A 20,244-nucleotide genomic window follows, 5' to 3' on the forward strand; every position below is an offset into this window, starting at 1 on the left:
TCAGGAAGTCTTATAGTCTCTTCAGTACTTTTCAGGAAACACCACTTCCTAAGTTAGTATTTCTCATAAATATTTTTGGTGAATATGGATTGTTATTAAACTGATTTTGATGGTTATGTGGTAATTTTATTTATTTATTTATGTATTTATTTATTTATAACACACTACTAGTTCAAAAAAAGCTGTAAAAGTGATAGAACATGGGTGGTAGCCTTGTATTCCCACATCTCTAATCAGGTGTACCTGTCGTTTCAAGGGAGGGAGAGGTAAAAGAACCCTTGTAAAAAACTGGGGAGGAACTCCCTAGTGCATAGCCACATAGCAAATAAAACAGTGTAGCCGGGCATGGTGACACACACTTGTAATCCCAGCATTCAGGAGGATGGACAGCCTCAGCTACTTAGTGAGGCCCTCTGCAACTCAGTGAGACCCGGTTTCAAAATATAGAATAAAAATCAGGGCTGGGGGTGTAGCTCAGAGGTAGAATGCCCCTGGGTTCCATCCTTAGTACTGCAAACAAACAGTGTAACAGTTACATTTCTGTAACTGTATGGCCACAGAATGCTTTCACATGCATTTTCTTGTTTGATTCTTCCAATACCCATGGATTAGGTAAAGCAAAAATTATCCTACAGATAGAAATGGTGGCTAACTGAATATGTTGCTTACCATCACAGAGGTAGAAAATGGCAAAAGCCTGGATTGTATTTGACTTCAAATCTCGCTTTTTCTATGCATGATCCATTATTTCCTTTATCACCAACATCATAATAAAACAAACACCACACATGTCAGTAAGCAGCTATGGGACGAGTGACCATTCTGAAACTGCCCAGTATTCCCAGTCCCAGTGGGCTCACAACCACTCAGACTGACACCACGCAAGCAGGGATCCCAGTTGAGGGCATTCTAAGAGCTCCTGGCCTCATGTGGTAGAACGCCAGCCCTGTGAGGATGCCATCATGCTCCCGCAAGCAGCCACTGTTCTCCCCTGGATGGTACCCTCTTGCATCCTGGTGTTGGGGTGTGTGTGTGTCTGTATCTTTGGTGTGTGTTGGGGTGGGAATAGGAGGGTCTTTGAGGTTGTCCATGATCTGATGGAAAGGTAGTGACCAGAGATAGCAAAAGAAGTCCCGATGGTAATGCAGGAAAGGTAGGGCTAAACACCTAAGTGTGCTTATAACTGTAGTTATTCTGGGAGATAGCAGAGCTGAGCCTTCTCTCTTATGTCCAGTACCAGATGGTCCATCTTCTTTTCAGAGAAACCCCAGAGCCTGTGATGGAGGACTTGGGCGAGGATGCCTCGATCCACCGGTTGGAAGGCACCGATGCCGACTCTCAGGTCGGTGGACTTATTTGCAAGACCAAAAGTGCAGCCAGCGAGCAGCACGTCTTCAAGGCCCCCGCGCCTCGCCCTTCACTGCTGGGCCTGGACTTGTTGGCTTCTCTGAAACGGAGGGAGCGAGAAGAGAAGGATGAAGGGGAGGACAAGAAGAGGTCCAGAGTCTCTTCCTACAAGGACTGGGAGGAAAGCAAGGACGAGCAGAAGGATGCGGAGGAGGAGGGTGGTGAGCAGGCTGGCCGCAGCGGCCGCAAGGACAGGTAAAGGCCTGCAGTGGCTTGGCCCCAGGATGGCAGTGGGGGCCGGACCACAGTACCCGTGTTTAGCGCTCAGTTTTCTGGTTGGACACTCAGAGCTTTCTGGTTTTATTCTGATTCTGTAATATTGACAGTAGGTAGGAACTGGTATTTTCTTCACACTTGTGGAGAAGATTCAAAGTAACTAAGGAGTCCAGGACAGGATGACAGAGGCTGGAAATGCCCTGGGTCGTTGCTGTGTGAGTCCGCCACACCAGGGAGGCTCGCTGGACAAGAACCGATCACTCGATTGGCACGGGCAGGGGTGGGGCGAGGGCTTTCTCCTACCACGGGCCCTTTACCAGTTGCCCTCCTGTTTCAGACATTATCGACCTGCTCGGGTAGAGACCCCATCCCATCCCGGGGGTGTGAGTGAAGAGTTCTGGGAACGCAGTCGGCAGAGAGAGCGGGAGCGGCGCGAACATGGCGTCTATGCCTCATCCAAGGACGAAAAGGGGCGCAAGAAGGAGAAATCGCGGGATCGGGACCACGACCGCAAGAGAGACAGAGGTAGCCATCCAGCGTAGTTCCTGTTGCCTGTGGCTTTGACCCTGTTGGGACAGGGCATAGCAGACCCTTGCCACATAACTGCTTTGCTTGAGCGTGTGGTCATCGTTATTATCATTATTTTTGGTAGTGGGGATTGAACCCAGGGGCATTGTCCCTCTCTCTGAGCGCACCCTCAGCCCTTTTAACTTTGAAACTGGGTCTCGCTGAGTTGCCCAGGCTGGCCTTGAATCTGTAATTTTCCTGTCTCCGCCTCCCAAGTACTGGGATTGCAGGCATTGCAGGCATGGGCTACCACCACACCCAGCTGTGGTCCTTGTTTGATTTTGTAAATTGGTAATAAAGGAAACAATGGGTCATGCCTCTAAGAAACTGGAGTTGACTGAGTGTTGGTGATAAAGGACAGTGCTATTGAGCTAGACACTAGAGGCAGTGCTGTACTCCGTACTGTTAGAGCTTGTAAGCTTGTAGCTACTATGGCACTGTTCACCAGAGAGTTGTAACTACTCTCTTTTGGACTCTTGCAGGAAGATAACTGTTACTGTGAGTCTGATACTTTCTAGCCAGTGACTGTTTTTTCCCTTGAGAGAAGGGGAGTGTGAGTCTCAGGAGCCCATGCATTAGATAGAGCAGGGAGTTGGGGAGGCCTGTCCTTTGTCTGGGGTACAGATGGGTGTCTATTGGAGGGGGCTAGTGGTTCTAAGCTCTGCGTCTGGCTCTTCACAGATGACCGGGATAGAAGTAGGCACAGCAGCAGATCGGAGCGCGATGGGGGCTCAGAGCGCAGCAGCAGAAGAAATGAGCCAGAGAGCCCGCGACATCGGCCCAAAGGTATAGCTGACATTTCGCTGCTGGGGCCCTCCACAGTGGGATTGCTGAGGCACTGCCAGAGTCCCGCTCCACCCGGGCCTGCACCCTGTGGGGCAGCCCCCACAGGGCGGTAGGCGATAGGCTGTCTGCTGCCTGGCCGGTTCTGCCAGTGGAGAGTTGGGAAGAATGATTCGTATTTAGGATATGTTTGCAGAGAGAAATTAAACATCCCTAATTTTTTTTTTTTTTTTTTTGTAGTGGGGATTGAACCCAAGGCATTCTCTGAGAAAATTTTATTATTTATTTTTTTGGTGGTACTGGGGGTGGAGCCCAGGGGCTTTTCTACCTCTGGGCTATACTCCCAGACCTATTTTATACTTTATTTGGAAACAGGGTCTCAGTAAGTTGCTGAGAGCCTCACTAAGTAGCTGAGGCTGGCTTCGAACCTGTGCGATCCTCCTGTCTCAGCCTCCCGAGTGCGGGGATTACAAGTGTGCGCTACTACGCCCGGCTTTTATTTTTTATTAAAAAAAATAATAACCCTAGAGAGAAACAAGGTCTCTCTAGGTTGACGAGTCTCACTGCTTGCTGAGGCTGTCCTTGAACCTGGAATTCTCGTGTTTCAGCCTCTCAAGTACTGGAATTACAGGCATGTACCAGCAGCCCTGCGCACATGTTATAAACAGAATGAAGGCCAGACTCAAAACCACAGTGTCCGCTGCACATGAGCACAGATGTAGTGGTGGGATGAGCGGAGCTGGCTCTGGCCGTGGGCTCTGAGCCGGGGAGGCTGGCTGCCCTGTGATGTGTCTCTCTGGCCCCAGATGCAGCCACCCCCTCCAGGTCTGCATGGGAGGAGGAGGACAGCGGCTCGGGCTCCTCCAGGCGCTCCCAGTGGGAGTCACCCTCCCCCACGCCTTCCTCCCGGGATGCTGATCGGAGCCACCGGCAGGCCACTCGAGATCGGGACAGGTGACTTGGGTCTGGAGCCGGTTGGGTGGGGACCGCTGTGGGCGCTGGGGCCATGGCCCTGCTCAGTGACCGCCGGGCCGTCCCCCCTTCCCCAGGTCTGTGAGGAGCAAGTACTCGGACGACACGCCCCTGCCGACCCCCTCCTACAAATACAACGAGTGGGCGGACGACAGGAGACACCTGGGGTCCACCCCGCGGCTGTCGAGGGGCCGAGGTAAGGCAGGCCAGCGGAGGCCGCGCCGTCTCTTGGAGGCCTCTGGGGAGCTGGGCCCCGGACTGACCTGCCCTGCTCTCCTTCAGGACGGCGCGAGGATGGGGAAGAAGGGATTTCGTTTGACACGGAGGAGGAGCGGCAGCAGTGGGAGGATGACCAGAGGGTAAAGGCGGCCACGAGCCAAGGGCCCTGTTGGCGCGAGCCTGGGGGGTTGGGGACCTCCTGACGCAGGCCTGACGCTGGTGTGGGGGCGCCACCTTGTGGCAACTCCAGGAAGTGCTGCCGGGAAGCCCGCCTGCTGGTCGATTTTGCAGCGGCAGGCTGTCGGTTTTGCCTGTAGCTTCCTGCCAGATACCTGCCAGGTCTTGCTCTTAAACGGTCCCGCCCCTTGTTCTCCTTGCTTCCTCTCCGCGCTGCAGCAAGCCGACCGGGACTGGTACATGATGGACGAGGGCTACGATGAGTTCCACAACCCCCTGGCCTACTCCTCCGAGGACTACGTGAGGCGGCGAGAGCAGCACCTGCACAAGCAGAAGCAGAAGCGCATCTCGGCGCAGCGCCGGCAGATCAACGAGGTGAGGCAGCCGCAGTCAGGCGGATTCATGGCGGGGCCTGCGGGCCAAGGCCGGTCTCCTGGCATGGATCGCCTGTGCCTCTGGCAGGAGGGCCGGGGCCTTGGTCACAGCCCCAGCTCGAGCTGTGTGGGGGCGCTGTGGGGGGCCGGCACCTGCCCTGTGCCCTCGCGTCTGGTCGTGTTCTGTGTCCGGCTAGGGTTCTGACCTGGCCCGAGGTGCTGCTCACGGGGACACAGTGCTGCTGGGGCTTGGGGTCAGTGACTCCTCTGCCCAGGCCGCTGTAGGGCGGAGAGGCGTGGCCTTTCCCTCAGGACAGGAGGTGTGGGCGTGCCTGGCCACCTTTCGGGATAGCTTCCTGGTGGCTCTGAGCACCCCACCGTGTCCCGCAGGATAACGAGCGCTGGGAGACCAACCGCATGCTCACCAGCGGGGTGGTCCAGCGGCTGGAGGTGGACGAGGACTTTGAAGAGGATAACGCGGCCAAGGTGCACCTGATGGTGCACAACCTGGTGCCGCCCTTCCTGGACGGGCGCATCGTCTTCACTAAGCAGGTGAGGAGTCTGGCCAGAGGCAGGAGAGTTCAGAAAGCCCTGGGGGGGCGGAGAGAGAGAGTAAGCCGAGTCACCCTGGAGCCTGCCTGTCCCTTAGGAGGCGGGGTGAGCAGGCCCCGGTTGGCCTAGTGACCAGTGGGGGTGCCCTTTGTCTCCACCTCCCGCAGCCCGAGCCCGTGATCCCGGTCAAGGATGCCACGTCGGACCTGGCCATCATTGCCCGGAAGGGCAGCCAGACAGTGCGCAAGCACAGGGAGCAGAAGGAGCGCAAGAAGGTGGGCTCTCCGCACCCGCGCACGCTCTCTTCTTAAAGTCTCACGGGCTGCGCAGGTGGGCTTCCTGATGGGAGTCAGCTCTGTGTTCCTGGGGCCTTGGTTACATCAGTGACAGGGCCTGGGCTGGAGGCTTAGAAAGTGTGGCTGCGGCCATCACTGCCTTGTGGAAAGTTTTTGTGTGTGGTACTGGGGATTGAATCTAGGGCGTTCTATCTCCGAGATACACCCCAGCCTGGTTTCTTTTCTTTTCTTTTCTTTTTTTTTGGTACTCGGGGTGGAACCCAGGTCTCACTAAGTTGCTGGGAGCCTCACTCTTAAGTAGCTGAGCCTGGCTTCAAACCTGTGTGATCCTCCTGTCTCAGCCTCCCAAGCGCAGGGATTACAAGTGTGCACCATGACGCCTGGCTTCCCCAGCCTGTTTTTAACTTTTGTTTCGGAACAGGGTCTCCCTAGGCTGCTAAGAGTCTCACTAAGTTACTGAGGTTGGTCTTGAACTCATAACCTTTCTGTCTGGGCCTCCCAAGAACTGAGATTATGGGTGTGAGTCCCCGCACCTGGCTCTCCCTCGTGGGAATTTACTAGCTGCTAGGGGAAGCCTGTTGTCAGCCGGGCTTGTGTTTCTGTCACCCACAGTCACATTACAGGATGGAGCAGGCTGTTTTCTTGTCTTCTTCAGGCTCAGCACAAGCACTGGGAACTGGCTGGGACCAAACTGGGAGAGATAATGGGCGTCAAGAAAGAGGAAGAGCCGGACAAAGGCGTGACAGAAGACGGGAAGGTGGACTACAGGTGGGTGGTGCCGGCAGCAGGCTCGTGCCGAGGCCGGGCAGCCGCGCTGGCACTGACGGGCTTCCCGGCTGTGGACGGGTGCGGTGAGCTGTAGCTCAGCCTTGGAATCGTTGGTCTCTTGTGATCCCTGCTCCTGGGCTCGCACCCGCTGGCGCCAACTTCCTGCTGCTGCGCTCCTAGGAGCTGCCTTGGGGGCGGCTGAGGAGAGTAGGCCGGGGACCTTAGAGACCTCGCTGGAGGTCGCCGGCTACTAAATGGTGGCGTGAGGGTCAGACCCAGTGTCCTCCCTTCGGCGCCCACGCTCTGGCCATCTGTTTTGGAGGCTTTCACGTGTCCGTGGTGAGGAGGTGGATTTCGCTTCCTTAGTTGGCTTTCTGTCCAGTGTAGGGAAGAACTGTTTTAACAGAGGCTCCGCAGCGGAAAGGGCCACAGTGTCGGTAGGTTCAGGGCTACCAAGCATGTGTTGGGTCACTCTGTTTAGGGCTCCGGGGTCCCTCCCGCTGCCCATCCTTGGAGTTCTCTCTGCCCTCTAGCTGTCCTCTGAGTTCCTGAGTCTCGGTCCCTGCGTGGAATGTCTCCAGTGAGGTCTTGGTATTACTGGTCAGCCCTGGTTAGTCTCTGGGCAGTTTAACCCCTTGGGTATCGATTGTCGGGTGGAGTTAGGAAGCAGAAGCCTGAGGAGCGCAGGGCAGGTGTGAGGAGGAAGCGTATCGGGCTCGGGGTGGCGTGTGTGGGAGACGTCATAGTGCTCCAGGTCTTGGGACGAGTGAGTCAGACACCAGGTGGTTCCAACAGAACCTGTGAGGAAATGTCTCCTAGGGACCCACGTGCTGTCAGCCCCCCGAGTGTCGTGCTGAAGTTGCTCTGGGTTGGTTTGCCTCCTCTCTCGTCATGTCACACTGTACCTAGGGCAGTGCCCCCCCCCTGGTCTGTGCAGCTCTGCGTGGGGCGCGGAGTGTGTGTGATGGATTCTCACCCTGCAGTTTCTTAGGCCCTTAAGAGTCTTTGGTCCTTAGGCTCGAGGAGAATCGGTCTCAGGTTGCCTGGCTGCTTTAATGCCTCGGAGACGTACTGCTGCTTGGCAGAGTCATCCTCATCCCGAGCAGGAAGAGGGCATTCACTCGGCCGGGAGGGCAGTGGGGAATCGCGAGGTGCTCAGGCTGCCGTGTGCTCCCAGGACAGAGCAGAAGTTTGCGGATCACATGAAGAAGAAGAGCGAAGCCAGCAGCGAGTTTGCAAAGAAGAAGTCCATCCTGGAGCAGAGGCAGTATCTGCCGATCTTTGCGGTGCAGCAGGAGCTGCTCACCATTATCAGGTAGTTCCACCCAGGCTGCGCCCCGCGCCCCGCGCCCCGCCAGCCGTCCCCTCTGCCTCTGCATCTGCTCAGAAGCTCTTTTCTTTGCACATTGTGTCTGATGGGAGGGATGCCATTTGTTTTTCCCCTGACCTGTTGCCCTGGATTACACTGATAAAGTAACAGGATGGTGCCATTCTGTTTTCCTGCCCTGCTCAAGCCTTGCTGGGATCCAGATGTTTCCGGGGCGGGCTCTGCAGGGCCGTCTCCCGGCAGGGCTCCTCGCTAAGCAGGCATGCTCTTGCCGGCCACTCTCGGTGACAGAGCGACAGAGGCGCCTGGTGTGAGCGCCCGCGGCTGCTCAGCCTTTGGCGCGCTCTTCCTTGCAGAGACAACAGCATCGTGATCGTGGTGGGGGAGACGGGCAGCGGCAAGACCACGCAGCTGACGCAGTACCTGCACGAAGATGGTTACACGGACTACGGCATGATCGGGTGCACGCAGCCCCGGCGTGTGGCTGCCATGTCGGTGGCCAAGAGAGTCAGCGAGGAGATGGGGGGGAGCCTTGGGGAGGAGGTGAGTGGGCCGAGCCCCAGACACTGCCCCATGGCTCCCGCCCGTCCATGGACCTGGGCAGGGGTGCTGGTGGGTCGCTGGTGGCCACAGCTTCTGAGCTGTCTCGCCGACCTCCAGGTGGGTTATGCCATCCGCTTTGAAGACTGCACTTCAGAAAACACCTTGATCAAATACATGACTGACGGGATCCTGCTCCGGGAGTCCCTCCGGGAGGCCGACCTGGACCACTACAGCGCCATCATCATGGACGAGGCCCACGAGCGCTCCCTCAACACCGATGTGCTCTTTGGGCTGCTGCGGGAGGTGAGGGCGAGGTCAGCTCAGCACCGCCGGGGCTCTGCCCAGCGACTGCCTCGCCGGCCTCGGCAGGCCTGGGCCGCCGGGCTCAGACCTGGTGGAGTAGTCTGCTCTGTCCTTGCTCAGCTGAGTGGCCTGGGGTCTTCTTGGTTCCAGCTCTGTTTTTAGGCATGTTAAATCTGATGAGCCAGCTTCGGCTTCTGCTTTATTTGGGGAGAGGCCCATGGGACTGGATGGTGGCGCCCAGGGCTCCCCATGGAGCCTCTGAGCGACCTCTTCTCTTAGGTTGTGGCCCGGCGCTCAGACCTGAAGCTCATCGTCACGTCGGCCACCATGGACGCCGAGAAGTTTGCTGCCTTTTTTGGGAATGTTCCCATCTTCCATATCCCTGGTCGAACCTTCCCTGTTGACATCCTCTTCAGCAAGGTACTGCGCCTCTGAACTGACCCTCTGTGCCACGCACTTCTCTGATGAGAAGCTAGCTGGAGGGTGCTGAGTTGGGGGAGACTTGGGAGGGGCGTGGGGCAAAGTGGGAGACACAGGCCTGTGCTCGGGGGAGGGTTTTATGTTCTTCTTTGGAGCTGAAGCCCAGGGAGGCACAGGACTTCTGCAGAGCCCTGCAGCCAGGCAGTTCATATGTGGGGTAACCCTGAAGGTCCGCTGCTGTGACTGGGGCCAGGGCCAGGGCCAGGGCCTGGGCCAGGCCAGCTGTAGGGAGCGCCTGGCTTGAGGCTGATGCTTCCCCGTGCCTGGCTGGTGTTGCAGACCCCGCAGGAGGATTACGTGGAGGCCGCAGTGAAGCAGTCCTTGCAGGTGCACCTGTCGGGGGCTCCCGGGGACATCCTTATCTTTATGCCGGGCCAGGAGGACATCGAGGTGCGTGGAGAAGGGTGAGTCCTCCGTGGGAGGGTTGAGGCTGCGGAGTCTCATGGTTTATCTGGCCCTCAGGTGACCTCAGACCAGATCGTGGAACATCTGGAGGAGCTGGAGAGCGCGCCCGCCCTGGCCGTGCTGCCCATCTACTCCCAGCTGCCCTCTGACCTCCAGGCCAAGATCTTCCAGAAGGTGCTGCGAGTGATGGGAATGTCTGCTTTTGGGCCACCTTTGGGTATTCCCACTCTCCCGAAGGAGGGCGAGCGGGAGGGGACGAGCCCTTCCTGGAGGGCGAGCGGGAGGGAGAGGTCGGCTCGCCTGCGCTTTGTGGTCTCAGTTCCTCTCCCCGCATGTCCTGCTCGGCCCTAGGCTCCGGATGGCGTTCGGAAGTGTATCGTTGCCACCAACATAGCTGAGACGTCTCTGACTGTTGATGGCATCATGTTCGTTATCGATTCTGGTTACTGCAAACTGAAGGTGAGGGCGAAGGGCGAGGCGGGCCCCGGTCTCCCCTGAGGTGCTCACTCGGGCCGGCAGCCAGGCCCTCATCCCCCATGCTGGACGTGTGGTGTCAGGCCAGCGTCTAGTGAGTGCTGGTTTTGCCATGCTCTTGGTTCATTGAGTCCTGTGGTGATATAAAGGGCAGATAATTTGGCTCTCTAGAGATCGCACAGCTGCTGTTTATGAGAAACTCCTTTCAGTGTTTGTGAGGTTCCCACTCTGAAAGGGTGGCTGCCTGCCCTGCTGACATGCTTCCTCCCTGCCATGTGCAGCTAGAGTCTGTCCGTCATTCTTTGTCTCAGGGCCGCCTCCCCTCCCCCATTTCTGTCCTTTACTCACTCTCCTGCCCCCTCTTAGGTCTTCAACCCCAGGATTGGCATGGATGCCCTGCAGATCTACCCCATCAGCCAGGCCAATGCCAACCAGAGGTCAGGGCGAGCCGGCAGGACGGGCCCAGGTCAGTGTTTCAGGTAGGAGCCCTGTGCTAGCCTGCTGCCTGGGGCGGCGCTGGGATCACTGAGCGTGGAGCCTGGGCTGGGCGGGATGCTGGCCCCAGAGCTGGTCCCCAGGACCCGGCACCCCTGGCGGGCTGTGGCCTCGGGCTGCCGCTGAGCAGGAGGAGCAGCTGTCCAGGGAGCTCCGAGGCGAGAGGCCTGCGAGGGTGCCCCTGCAGCGGAAGCCGCCATTGCACCAGCCCCTTCAGCACCATCTAAGCAAGTGACTGGCGCCGGTCCTTCCGCATTTCTCCAAGTATTTTCTTTTGGTTTTGATTTTAAATGACTTATTCATTATATAAATTCAGCCAATACAGAAGGATATTAAGAAAATAAAACCTGGCCGGAAGTCTAGTCCCAGGCACTCGGGTTCCAGAAACGGCGCAGGCACAGAGCCCAGCAGAGCTGAGCGGGCAGGACGGGTGGGGTTGGTGCAGCAAGTTGAGTCCCCCGGCGGCCTCGGGGCTGACTGGCTGCCGTGGGGTGCGCGCAGAGGTTGGAATCGCGTTAGTCTGCACCGCAAGGTTCCGTGGGCGGATGGCGCGGCGCAGGTGCAGCAGGATGGGGTCTTCTCCCCGCAGGCTCTACACCCAAAGCGCCTACAAGAATGAACTGCTGACCACCACGGTGCCCGAGATCCAGAGGACCAACCTGGCCAACGTGGTGCTGCTGCTCAAGTCTCTGGGGGTGCAGGACCTGCTGCAGTTCCACTTCATGGACCCGCCCCCAGAGGACAACATGCTCAACTCCATGTACCAGCTCTGGATCCTCGGGGCCCTGGACAACACAGGTGCGGTGGCCCGGGGCCGCGGGCGCACGGAGGCTGGCGCCGGCCTCCCCGCTGCCCCTCTGAGCTGGCCGTCTCTCCTAGGCGGCCTCACCTCCACGGGGCGGCTGATGGTGGAGTTCCCCCTGGACCCAGCGCTGTCCAAGATGCTCATCGTGTCCTGCGACATGGGCTGCAGCTGCGAGATCCTGCTCATCGTCTCCATGCTCTCGGTCCCCGCCATCTTTTACCGGCCCAAGGTGGGTGGCGAGGGCTGCTTGCTCCATTTCAGAAATGGGATGGAGGAGCGGGGCGTGGTGGCGCACGCTTGTAATCCCAGCATTTGGGAGGCTGAGACCGGAGGATCACGGTTCGCGGACAGCCTCAGCTACTTAGGCCCTCTGCAATTCAGTGAGACCCGGTTTCAAAATAAAGAATAAAAAATAGGGCTGGGGGTGTTGCTCAGAGGTCAAATGCCCCTGGGTTCCATCCCTAGTACCTTAAAAAAAAAAAAAAAAGACAAATGGACTGAAGGGGCAGGGATCAGGGTTTCCGAAACACAATTTTGCTGTCGTCTGTTGGGCAGGGTTGGGAAGGGCGGCTGGATCAGTGGTCCTGTGTTTCACAAATTTGCAAGGGTGTCTTTTGTCTTCTAATATGATTGTGCCCGAGCGCTCACGTTTTAGCATATTTTATTAGAAATGATTTTTATTCTATACCACTAGGCAGCAGATGGATGTCTTTAAAGTTACATGGGGTTAGGTGGTAGTGTGAGAATCCCCGGGAGATGTGTGGCGGGCCTGACGCCTCCACGGCCACAGTAAAGATCGTTCCCCACCCTAGGGCCGAGAGGAGGAGAGCGACCAGGTCCGGGAGAAGTTCGCTGTCCCTGAGAGCGATCATTTGACCTACCTGAATGTCTACCTGCAGTGGAAAAACAGCAATTACTCCACCATCTGGTGTAACGACCATTTCATCCACGCCAAGGCCATGCGGAAGGTGGGCGGCAGGGCGCGAGCGGCGTCCGGGGCGGGCAGGGGAGCGGGCGCGGCATGCGGCTTGGTGTCCTGCTCTAGGTCCGGGAGGTGCGGGCCCAGCTCAAGGACATCATGGTGCAGCAGCGGATGAGCCTGGCCTCATGCGGCACCGACTGGGACATCGTCCGCAAGTGCATCTGCGCGGCCTATTTCCACCAGGCGGCCAAGCTCAAGGTGAGCGTTGGGGGCCCTCCCCACAGAAGCTGCGTGGGGCCGGTCCTCCCCTCACCTGCGTGTCTCCTCCCAGGGAATCGGGGAGTACGTGAACGTGCGTACTGGGATGCCCTGCCACCTGCACCCTACCAGCTCCCTTTTCGGAATGGGCTACACCCCGGACTACATAGTGTATCACGAGCTGGTCATGACCACCAAGGTGAGTCTCCTGGCGGTGGTGAGCTGGCCTCACTGTCTTCCGCCACATGCGCGTCTGTGCCGGGCAGGCTGGTTCCCTTCTTGCTGTTTGGATGAGGGACCCTGTGGGTGTCACTAGAAGGGTGTCTGCGGGGCCGGGCCTTTTCTCTGGCATCGAGGGGGTGTTTTCTCAGGTACGGGGGAGCTTGGATAGGAGGGGTGCGAGTCCCCGTGTCCGGGGCTCTCCACCTTGATGCTGGGTGTGGGCCTTTCTCATGCGGCTCCTACTGGGAGGGACAGTGCCCATGACCACCTCCTCCCTCCCTTCCGCCCGCAGGAGTACATGCAGTGCGTGACTGCGGTGGACGGAGAGTGGCTGGCGGAGCTGGGGCCCATGTTCTACAGCGTGAAGCAGGCGGGCAAGTCGCGGCAGGTAAGGGCCCCACACCTCATGGGTGCTGTTTGCCTGTGGGGTCAGTTGTCCCATATCCTGGGATTAAAGGCTGACCCCTTCCTTCTACTTCCAAACAAAAGCTGGGATCCAGCCACCCCTGTCTGTCTGATTTCCCCCCACCACTCCTGTGGCTTGGTCTATTGAGCCTTTAAAAAGAAATTATTGAGCCAGGCGCTATGCTGCATGCCTGTAATCCCCAGCACTTAGGAGGCTGAGACAGGTGGATTGCAGGTTCGAGAACAACCTCAGTAAGTAGTACTCTCACCAACCTAGGGAGACCCTGTTTCAAAATAAAAATAAAATAGAGCCAGGCGTGGTGGGCACGCTTTTAATCCCTGTACTTGGGAGACTGAGACAGGATGATCATGATTTGTAGACATCCTCAGCTACTTAGTGAGGATGGCTGCAACTTAGTGAAACCTTGTTTCAAAATAAAAGAATAAAAAATAGGGCTGGGGTGTAGTATGGCTCAGAGGCAAAATGTCCCTGGTTCCACCTCCAGTACTGCAAAAACAAAACAGAAACAAAAACAAAAAGAAATCGGGCTGGGGATGTAGCTTGGAGGTAGAAAGCCTCTAAGTTTAATCCCTAATACCAAACAAAAGGAAATGATTGAAAAGTCCATGTGTTCTTAAAAGTGGAAAACAGTGTAAACAGGCCACATGACTTCACCTCCTGCCTCCGTAATTGTTGATATTCTATCAGTCTTCTTTTATTCTCACTACTCACATATCCATTTTTTCCCCCTCCTGGAGTGTTTTAAAGCTTATTTCAGATGCCATGTTATTTCATCTGTAAATAATGAAGTGTGTATCTGTGACTAAAAGAACGTCTTTCTTTTTTTGGTGCTGGGGTTGGAACCTGGGGCGCTCTGCCATTGAGCTACATCTACAACATGGTTTCACTGAGTTGCATGGGCTGGCCTTGAACTTGTGATCCTTCTGCTTTAGCCTTTTGAGTGGCCAGGATTATAGGTGTGTACCATCACACCCAGCTTAAAAGGACCTTTTGTTTTTGGTGTGTGGTATTGGGATTGATCCCAGGGGCACAACTTATTTTCGAAATGTGACCTCCATGCTGTTATCACTCCTAACAGAATGAACCCTTCACTTCACCTAGGCCTCCAGTCTTTCTCCAGCCACCCCCACCCCCATTTGCCTCAGAGATTCTGTCTCACAATGGTTTCCTGGGATTAGGACCCAAACGTGGCAGTCGGTTGTTAAGTGTGCTAACTTGTGCTGCAGAGCAGGCTCTGCCCTCTCTTTTTTGAGTGACGTTTATATCGTGGATCAGCCAGGCCATTTGTCCCGCGGTCTCCTGTATCACATACTCGGCCTTTGCTTCCTCATGGTGGGTGACAGCCTCAGCGCGAGCTCTCTGCCACCTGGTAATCACTCTGAAGGCTTGACTAGGTTCAGCCGTGTCGGGTGAGGATGCGGGCACGTGGCGCCATGAACTCCCAGCTGCTGCCGGGCAGGTTGGGTCAGGGGCCATGCTGGATGAGGCGCAGCTTGAAGTGGCCTGGTGGTGTGAGCCTGGATGCCGTTCCATTTTCTCCACCTGCCGCTAGGCTCCGCAAGGACTTGGCGTCCATTCATGCTCGCCGCTGCTCGGGCAGCAGGGTGTAGCGGTTTTCCCTTTAGCATAGTTCCCTCCACACTAGGCTCATTCTTCCTCCTGATGGTCCTGTCCAGCCAGATGCTGCCGTTCTCCCCTTTTCATTCCAGCATAGTTCTGAACTTGATTTAAAAAAAAAAATTGCAAAGCCTGACATGGGGCACACACTTGTAATTCCAGTGCTTGGAGGTTGAGACAGGATGATTGCAGGTTCGTGGCCAGCCTCAGCAAATAGTGAGACTCTCATCAACCTAGTAAGACCCTGTTTTAGAATAAAGATAAAATTGGGCTGGGGTGTAGCTCAGCGGTAGAATGCCCCTGGGTTCAATCCCCAGTACCACACCACACACACACACACACAAAAAGCAGACCTGGACTTGGAGAAGGAAAGGCGGCTGGGTGCCGGGACAGGAGTGCGTGGCCGACCTCCCAAGATGGTCCTCTGCAGCACGCACGGAGTGCAGACATGGCCTCCTCACCCCAGGCTCCTCCTGCCCTTTCTCCAGGAGAATCGCCGTCGGGCCAAAGAGGAGGCGTCCGCCATGGAGGAGGAGATGGCGCTGGCCGAGGAGCAGCTGCGGGCGCGGCGGCAGGAGCAGGAGAAGCGCAGCCCCCTGGGCAGTGGCAGGTGAGCTTCCGCCTTGGAGCCTGGCTCGGGCTGCTGGGGACCGGCCCGACGTGGGGTGTGATCCAAGAGAGGCCGCCATGTAAGGGTGACTTGCGACCAAGGTGGCTTCTGCGCGGGGCATCGTCCTGGTGTGTCAGGGCCCCGGCGGGCAGGCCCGGCAGCCCAGCAGCCAGCGGGGGCAGGAGGGCTCCCAGATAGAGAAGAGCGCCCGGGCTTCTCCACCTGCTGGGCCTGAGTCAGGCCAGACTTGACAGGCGAGGGCACAGCTTCTCCCAGCCTGCCCACTTCGAATACCAGCAGCTGGCTTGGAGGTCACCCCCACTTTTGACCAAATGGCTACGGATTTGGGGAGCCCCCATGGGCTTGCTCAGGTTTAACATTAGCTAGAATGACTCATAGAATTCAGGAAAGCACAATAGCCAATGGTTTCTGTTTTATTATAGCAAAAGGCTACAAATCAGAGCAGCCAAGAGATGTGTGAGGGAGCCCTAGCGGCTCCCGCACGCGCGGCTCCCTTTGTCCCCGGGGCCCATTATCCGCCTGGCATGTTGGCTGTGACAGTCCACACAGGCTGCTGCCCGCCGGGGACGCCGCCTGGGCCTCCATGGTCAGCTGCTGTCAGATCTTCTGACTTTGGCATGAGTGATTGAGTCCTCCCGGTCTTTGAACTCAGTCGCGAGCCCCTCCTGTCCCCAATGGTCAGGCTGATAGCACAGGGCTCAGGGCCCGAGCTAGTCACGTGCTTGGTCTTCCTGGCCAGGCCAGCTCGTCTTGCTTAACCTTCAGGTGTGGTTCGAGGTGTGAACAACAGACACATGAAAAAAAAAAGAAACAATGTTTTCTATCCCACTTTCTGTGTCTCCAGGTCCACGAAGATCTACACTCCAGGTCGGAAAGAGCAGGGGGAGCCCATGACGCCGCGCCGCACGCCAGCGCGCTTCGGGCTGTGAGCTGGCTGGCAGAGGAGAGGGCGCCAGCTGGGTGTCAGCGGGAACGCGGAAAGGCTGTAGGCAAAGCCCTTTCATCTGTGGCCTTCATCTGGGACATGGGGGCCTTGGGGCGGCTCCTGCGGGGCCAAACTCTGCTGCAGAGGAAGGAGGAGCTCGGCACAGGAGCTTGGCCGGAGCTGGGCTTTGGAGCAGCCGAGGCACCGCCTGAGCCGCGGGAGGTGGCTGGGCCCCTCCACCCACATGCCCGTCCCCAGCCTGGTGTCCGAGGGACTTGGCTTGACTGTGTCTTTTTTAATCAATCCCATGTAAAGCAGCACAGCAGACCTAGAGCAGTTGTAATTTGGCTATCATACAGGATTTGAAAATAAATTTATTATTTGTAAAATATGGTTGCATTTCTTAGACCCCATTTCCCTTCTCTGCCTTAAATGGCACAGAGAAGGGAGAGCCCCTGCCCCGCCTTGCTTGAAGGGTCTTCCTGGAGCGGCAGCTCCATCTGCCGGCTGTTCTCCAGGAGGGCTCTCAGAGGAGAGGTTGGTAAGTGGGACCTGGCTTGGGTTTGGAGACCCAAGAACGGCACAATGCGGGCCAAGCCGAGAGGCTGCCTCCTGTTCCTAGTCTGGCGGGCAGTGGCGAGACAGCCTTGATAGCCGGGCGGGGCAAGCAGAGGCCTTCCCAGGGTGCCACGTGGGCTGCGCTCGGAGCTCCACGCTCTCCGCGCTCTGCCCAGAATGGCCGAGGTTGCAACTTGTAGGTGTAATGGCTGCGCATTGACCAAAAATAGTATAAACGCTTGCTTACTGATTTTCACCTAAGAGGTGATCCTTATACTGGAATTGTTATCTTTTCTCTTGTTAAGCAGACTGGGTTTTTGAGCATTTGGCTTTGTGCCAACCGTGGTCTTGGTGATTCCTTGGCTTTGGGCACCTGCTGGTGGGGCCTGCGTTGGGACTGTGTCCTCAGTGGGCTGGGGCTCGGAGTCCCTGGTGCCTGGCTCACCGTGCTGTTGGTGCCAGTCTGCCCTCTGTTCCTCAGCTTTGAGTCTCCATGTGTTATAACTCCATACGTTAAGAACATAGGCAGTTTTGTGGATGAGTTTGGAGGCCAAGCTTTGCCAGGCCGACCTCGCCTGCCACCTGCCTCCAGTTCTCTCTAGCTCTAGGAGCCTTTACTGGGAGTGACTCTTCGGGGCTCTCTAGTGGAGAGAGGCCTTGCCGCTGCTTGCTGGAGCCTTTACTGGGAGTAAAGTAAGCAGCGGCAAGGCCTCTCCACTACAGAGCCCCGAAGAGTCACTCCCAGTAAAGGCTCCTAGAGCCCTTCTAGTCCCAGCCCTGAAGGGCTAGAGAGGTGTCTCTCTGCTCTCCAGAGGGGAGCCACAAGATGAGGGGAGACGGTCCCCTCCCAGCAGCCCTACCCAAATCTGCTTTGGTATTGGAACTTCTGCCCACGATCCTGCCTGGACCTGCGTCTCTAAAGTTTCCATGTAATTACAGACTCTTGATTCAAACCATCCTTAAAGCTCTTTCACCTGTACCATGATTCTCACTGGCCTCCTCAGATGACAACTAGTTTTTTCCCCCTAGAGGACAGAAATGTGTGTGTGTGTGTGTGTGTGTGTGTGTGTGTGTGTGTTAGGGATTTAACCCAGGGATAGTCCACCATGAACTACATCCCAAGAGCTCACTCTTTCTTTCCTTTTCTTTCTTTCTTTCTTTCTTTCTTTCTTTCTTTCTTTCTCTCTTTCTCTCTTTCTTTTTTCTTTCTTTTATAATACTGGGAGTTGAACCCAGGGGTATCCTGTTTTTTTGAAACAGAGTCCTCCTTAAGTTGTAGAGGGCCTCACTTAATTGCTGAGGCTGATTGCGAACCTGCAACCCTCCTGTCTCAGCCTCCCAAGTTCTGGGATTACGAGTGTGCACCGCCACACATGGCTTCATTTCTTGTTTTGAAACAGGGTCTTGCTAAGTTACTGTGCTCTGGCCTCAAACCCGCCATCCTCCTGTCTCAGCCTCCTGGGGACTGGGATTACAGGCATGCGCCACTGTGATTGGCTCAGAACTCTGCATCTCATAAAATTGGAAACTTGTACTCATCAAGTGGTAACGCCCCATCTCCCCTCCCCAGCCCCTGGTGGCCACCATTGCTTTCTGTGTCTCTGTCTGTGACTGTGACGCTCTCAGTACCTCACAGAGGTGGAATCCTACAGTATTTGCTCTGGCGGCTGCTTTATTTCACTCAGTGTCCTCAAGGTTTACCCACGTCCGAGCATATGTTGCAATTTCCTTCCTTTTTCATGCTGAATAAAATCTACTGTATGTACATGTCATATCTTGCTTGTCCAGTCATCTGTCAGTTCCTCTGGTCTATGTCTATCCTTACACCAATCTATAAAACCTTTCTGTAAATTACAGAGCTAAGATGTCTTTTGAGTAGAATAGACGGGATTTTAATGACGTTGAACAGATGTTTGAATACATGGGCCATGGCCAGGACTCGGAAGCAATCTCACCAGTAGCAGGTTTTTTTCTTCAGTTTTAATTTTCTCTAGAAAATAAACCTTTACAGCTGGGCGTGGCGCTGCATGTAATCCCAGTACTTGGGAGGCCGAGACAGGAGGATCACAGGTTCATGGCCAGCCTCAGCTACTTAGTGAGGCCCTCTGCAACTTAGTGAGACCCTGTTTCAAAATAAAGAATAAAAAATAAGGCTGGGGGTATAACTTGGAAATAAAATGCCCTGAGTTAAATCCCCAGTAACACACAGACACACACACAAGAAAATAAACATTATTATTATTATTATTTTTTTTTTTTTTGGCGGGTCTGGGGATAGAACCCAGGGGCATTTGACCTCTGAGCTATGCCCCCTGCCCAGTTTTTTTTATTCTTTATTTTGAAACAGGGTCTCACTGAGTTGTGGAGGGCCTCACTAAGTAGCTGAGGCTGTCCGCGAACCGCGATCCTCCAGTCTCAGCCTCCCAAATGCTAGGATTACAAGCGTGCGCCACCACGCCCGGCTGAAAAAAAAACTTATTCTAAACCAACTGGGAGAAATGGTCAAAAGAGGATAAAAAGACAAAAACCACGACAACAGAAACTGCTTTATCACCCACCTCACCCTGCACGTCCAAAACTTGTCCTTCCCAAGTACTGTTGTACCCTCTGAGGCGAGGCGCTATTAGCAGTGACTTCTCTTGGCCAGGAGGGAGACGAGCATATTCAGGCCGATTGCAAGCCGGCAGGGCTCTTCCTTCCCTCTTCCTGCCCCTTAGAAATGCAAACTCCTTGATTTCTTTTTCTTACTTTACCCTAGTAGCTATTTGTCTCCATTTTCTACAGACTAGAAATATGAATTCTAGACATGTATTCAGTTTAACAAAATCCTACCACCAGAAAATACTTTAGCTGTCCTTGGAGTTTGTGATAATGGAATTTTACTTGTATTGTGAGGTGGCTGGGGAGAAAAATAAAATGGTTAAAAGGAGGAATGTAATGTGGTGGCCAGGGAGGAAGCAGATGGCGCACTCTGCTCCCCTGCTTGGAAAATGCATCATTATTTCTCTCATTTTCTTTTTAGTCTCGGAATTCCTTTCTTTTTTGGAAAAAGTGTTTTTAGATTTTTTTTTCCTATTTAAAATTCCGGGCAGAGGCGGAAAGAAGAAAAACAATAGTTAATGATCTCTTGTTGGTTTAAGAAAGAATCCAAAGCTGGGTGTGGTGGCTCATGCTTGTAATCCCGGTACTTGGGAGGCCGAGACAGGAGGATCGCAGGTTCGCGGCCAGCCTCAGCTACTCCTGTTTCAAAATAAAAATAAAATAGGACTGGAGGTATAGCTTGGAGGTGAAATGCCTATGGGTTCCATCCCCAGTACCACACACACACAAAAAAATATCCTGGTACTTGGGAGGTTGACGCAGGAGAATTGTAGGTTCAAGACCTGCCTCAGCAACTGAGACTCAGCAACTTAGTGAGACCCTGTCTCAAAAAATTAAAAAGGGCTGGGGGTGTAGCCCAGAGTTCAATTCTTAGTGTCACACACACACATGCACGCATGTGCGCACACACACACGCGCGC

At 55.4% G+C, this 20,244-nt stretch overlaps 1 protein-coding gene across 1 annotated transcript; it reads left to right on the top strand.

Moving 5' to 3' along the window:
- Positions 1–1,276: 1,276 nt before the first annotated feature.
- On the top strand, positions 1,277–16,169 carry DHX38 (DEAH-box helicase 38; the record flags this gene model as incomplete). Its single annotated transcript, XM_080702712.1, has 26 exons — positions 1,277–1,602; positions 1,961–2,148; positions 2,872–2,976; positions 3,780–3,927; positions 4,023–4,141; positions 4,228–4,304; positions 4,561–4,716; positions 5,106–5,267; positions 5,435–5,542; positions 6,219–6,331; positions 7,509–7,646; positions 8,015–8,201; positions 8,319–8,504; positions 8,784–8,924; positions 9,264–9,374; positions 9,447–9,563; positions 9,741–9,848; positions 10,230–10,342; positions 10,948–11,156; positions 11,238–11,392; positions 11,976–12,131; positions 12,209–12,343; positions 12,417–12,542; positions 12,858–12,953; positions 15,098–15,219; positions 16,085–16,169. The coding sequence occupies exons 1-26, from the start codon at positions 1,280–1,282 to the stop codon at positions 16,167–16,169; spliced, it is 3,684 nt and encodes a 1,227-aa protein (XP_080558838.1). The 5' UTR covers positions 1,277–1,279.
- Between the last annotated feature and the right edge of the window lie 4,075 nt (positions 16,170–20,244).

Source organism: Muscardinus avellanarius, assembly GCF_963383645.1.
Source record: "Muscardinus avellanarius genome assembly, chromosome: 10".
NCBI classification, from domain to species: Eukaryota; Metazoa; Chordata; class Mammalia; order Rodentia; family Gliridae; genus Muscardinus; species Muscardinus avellanarius.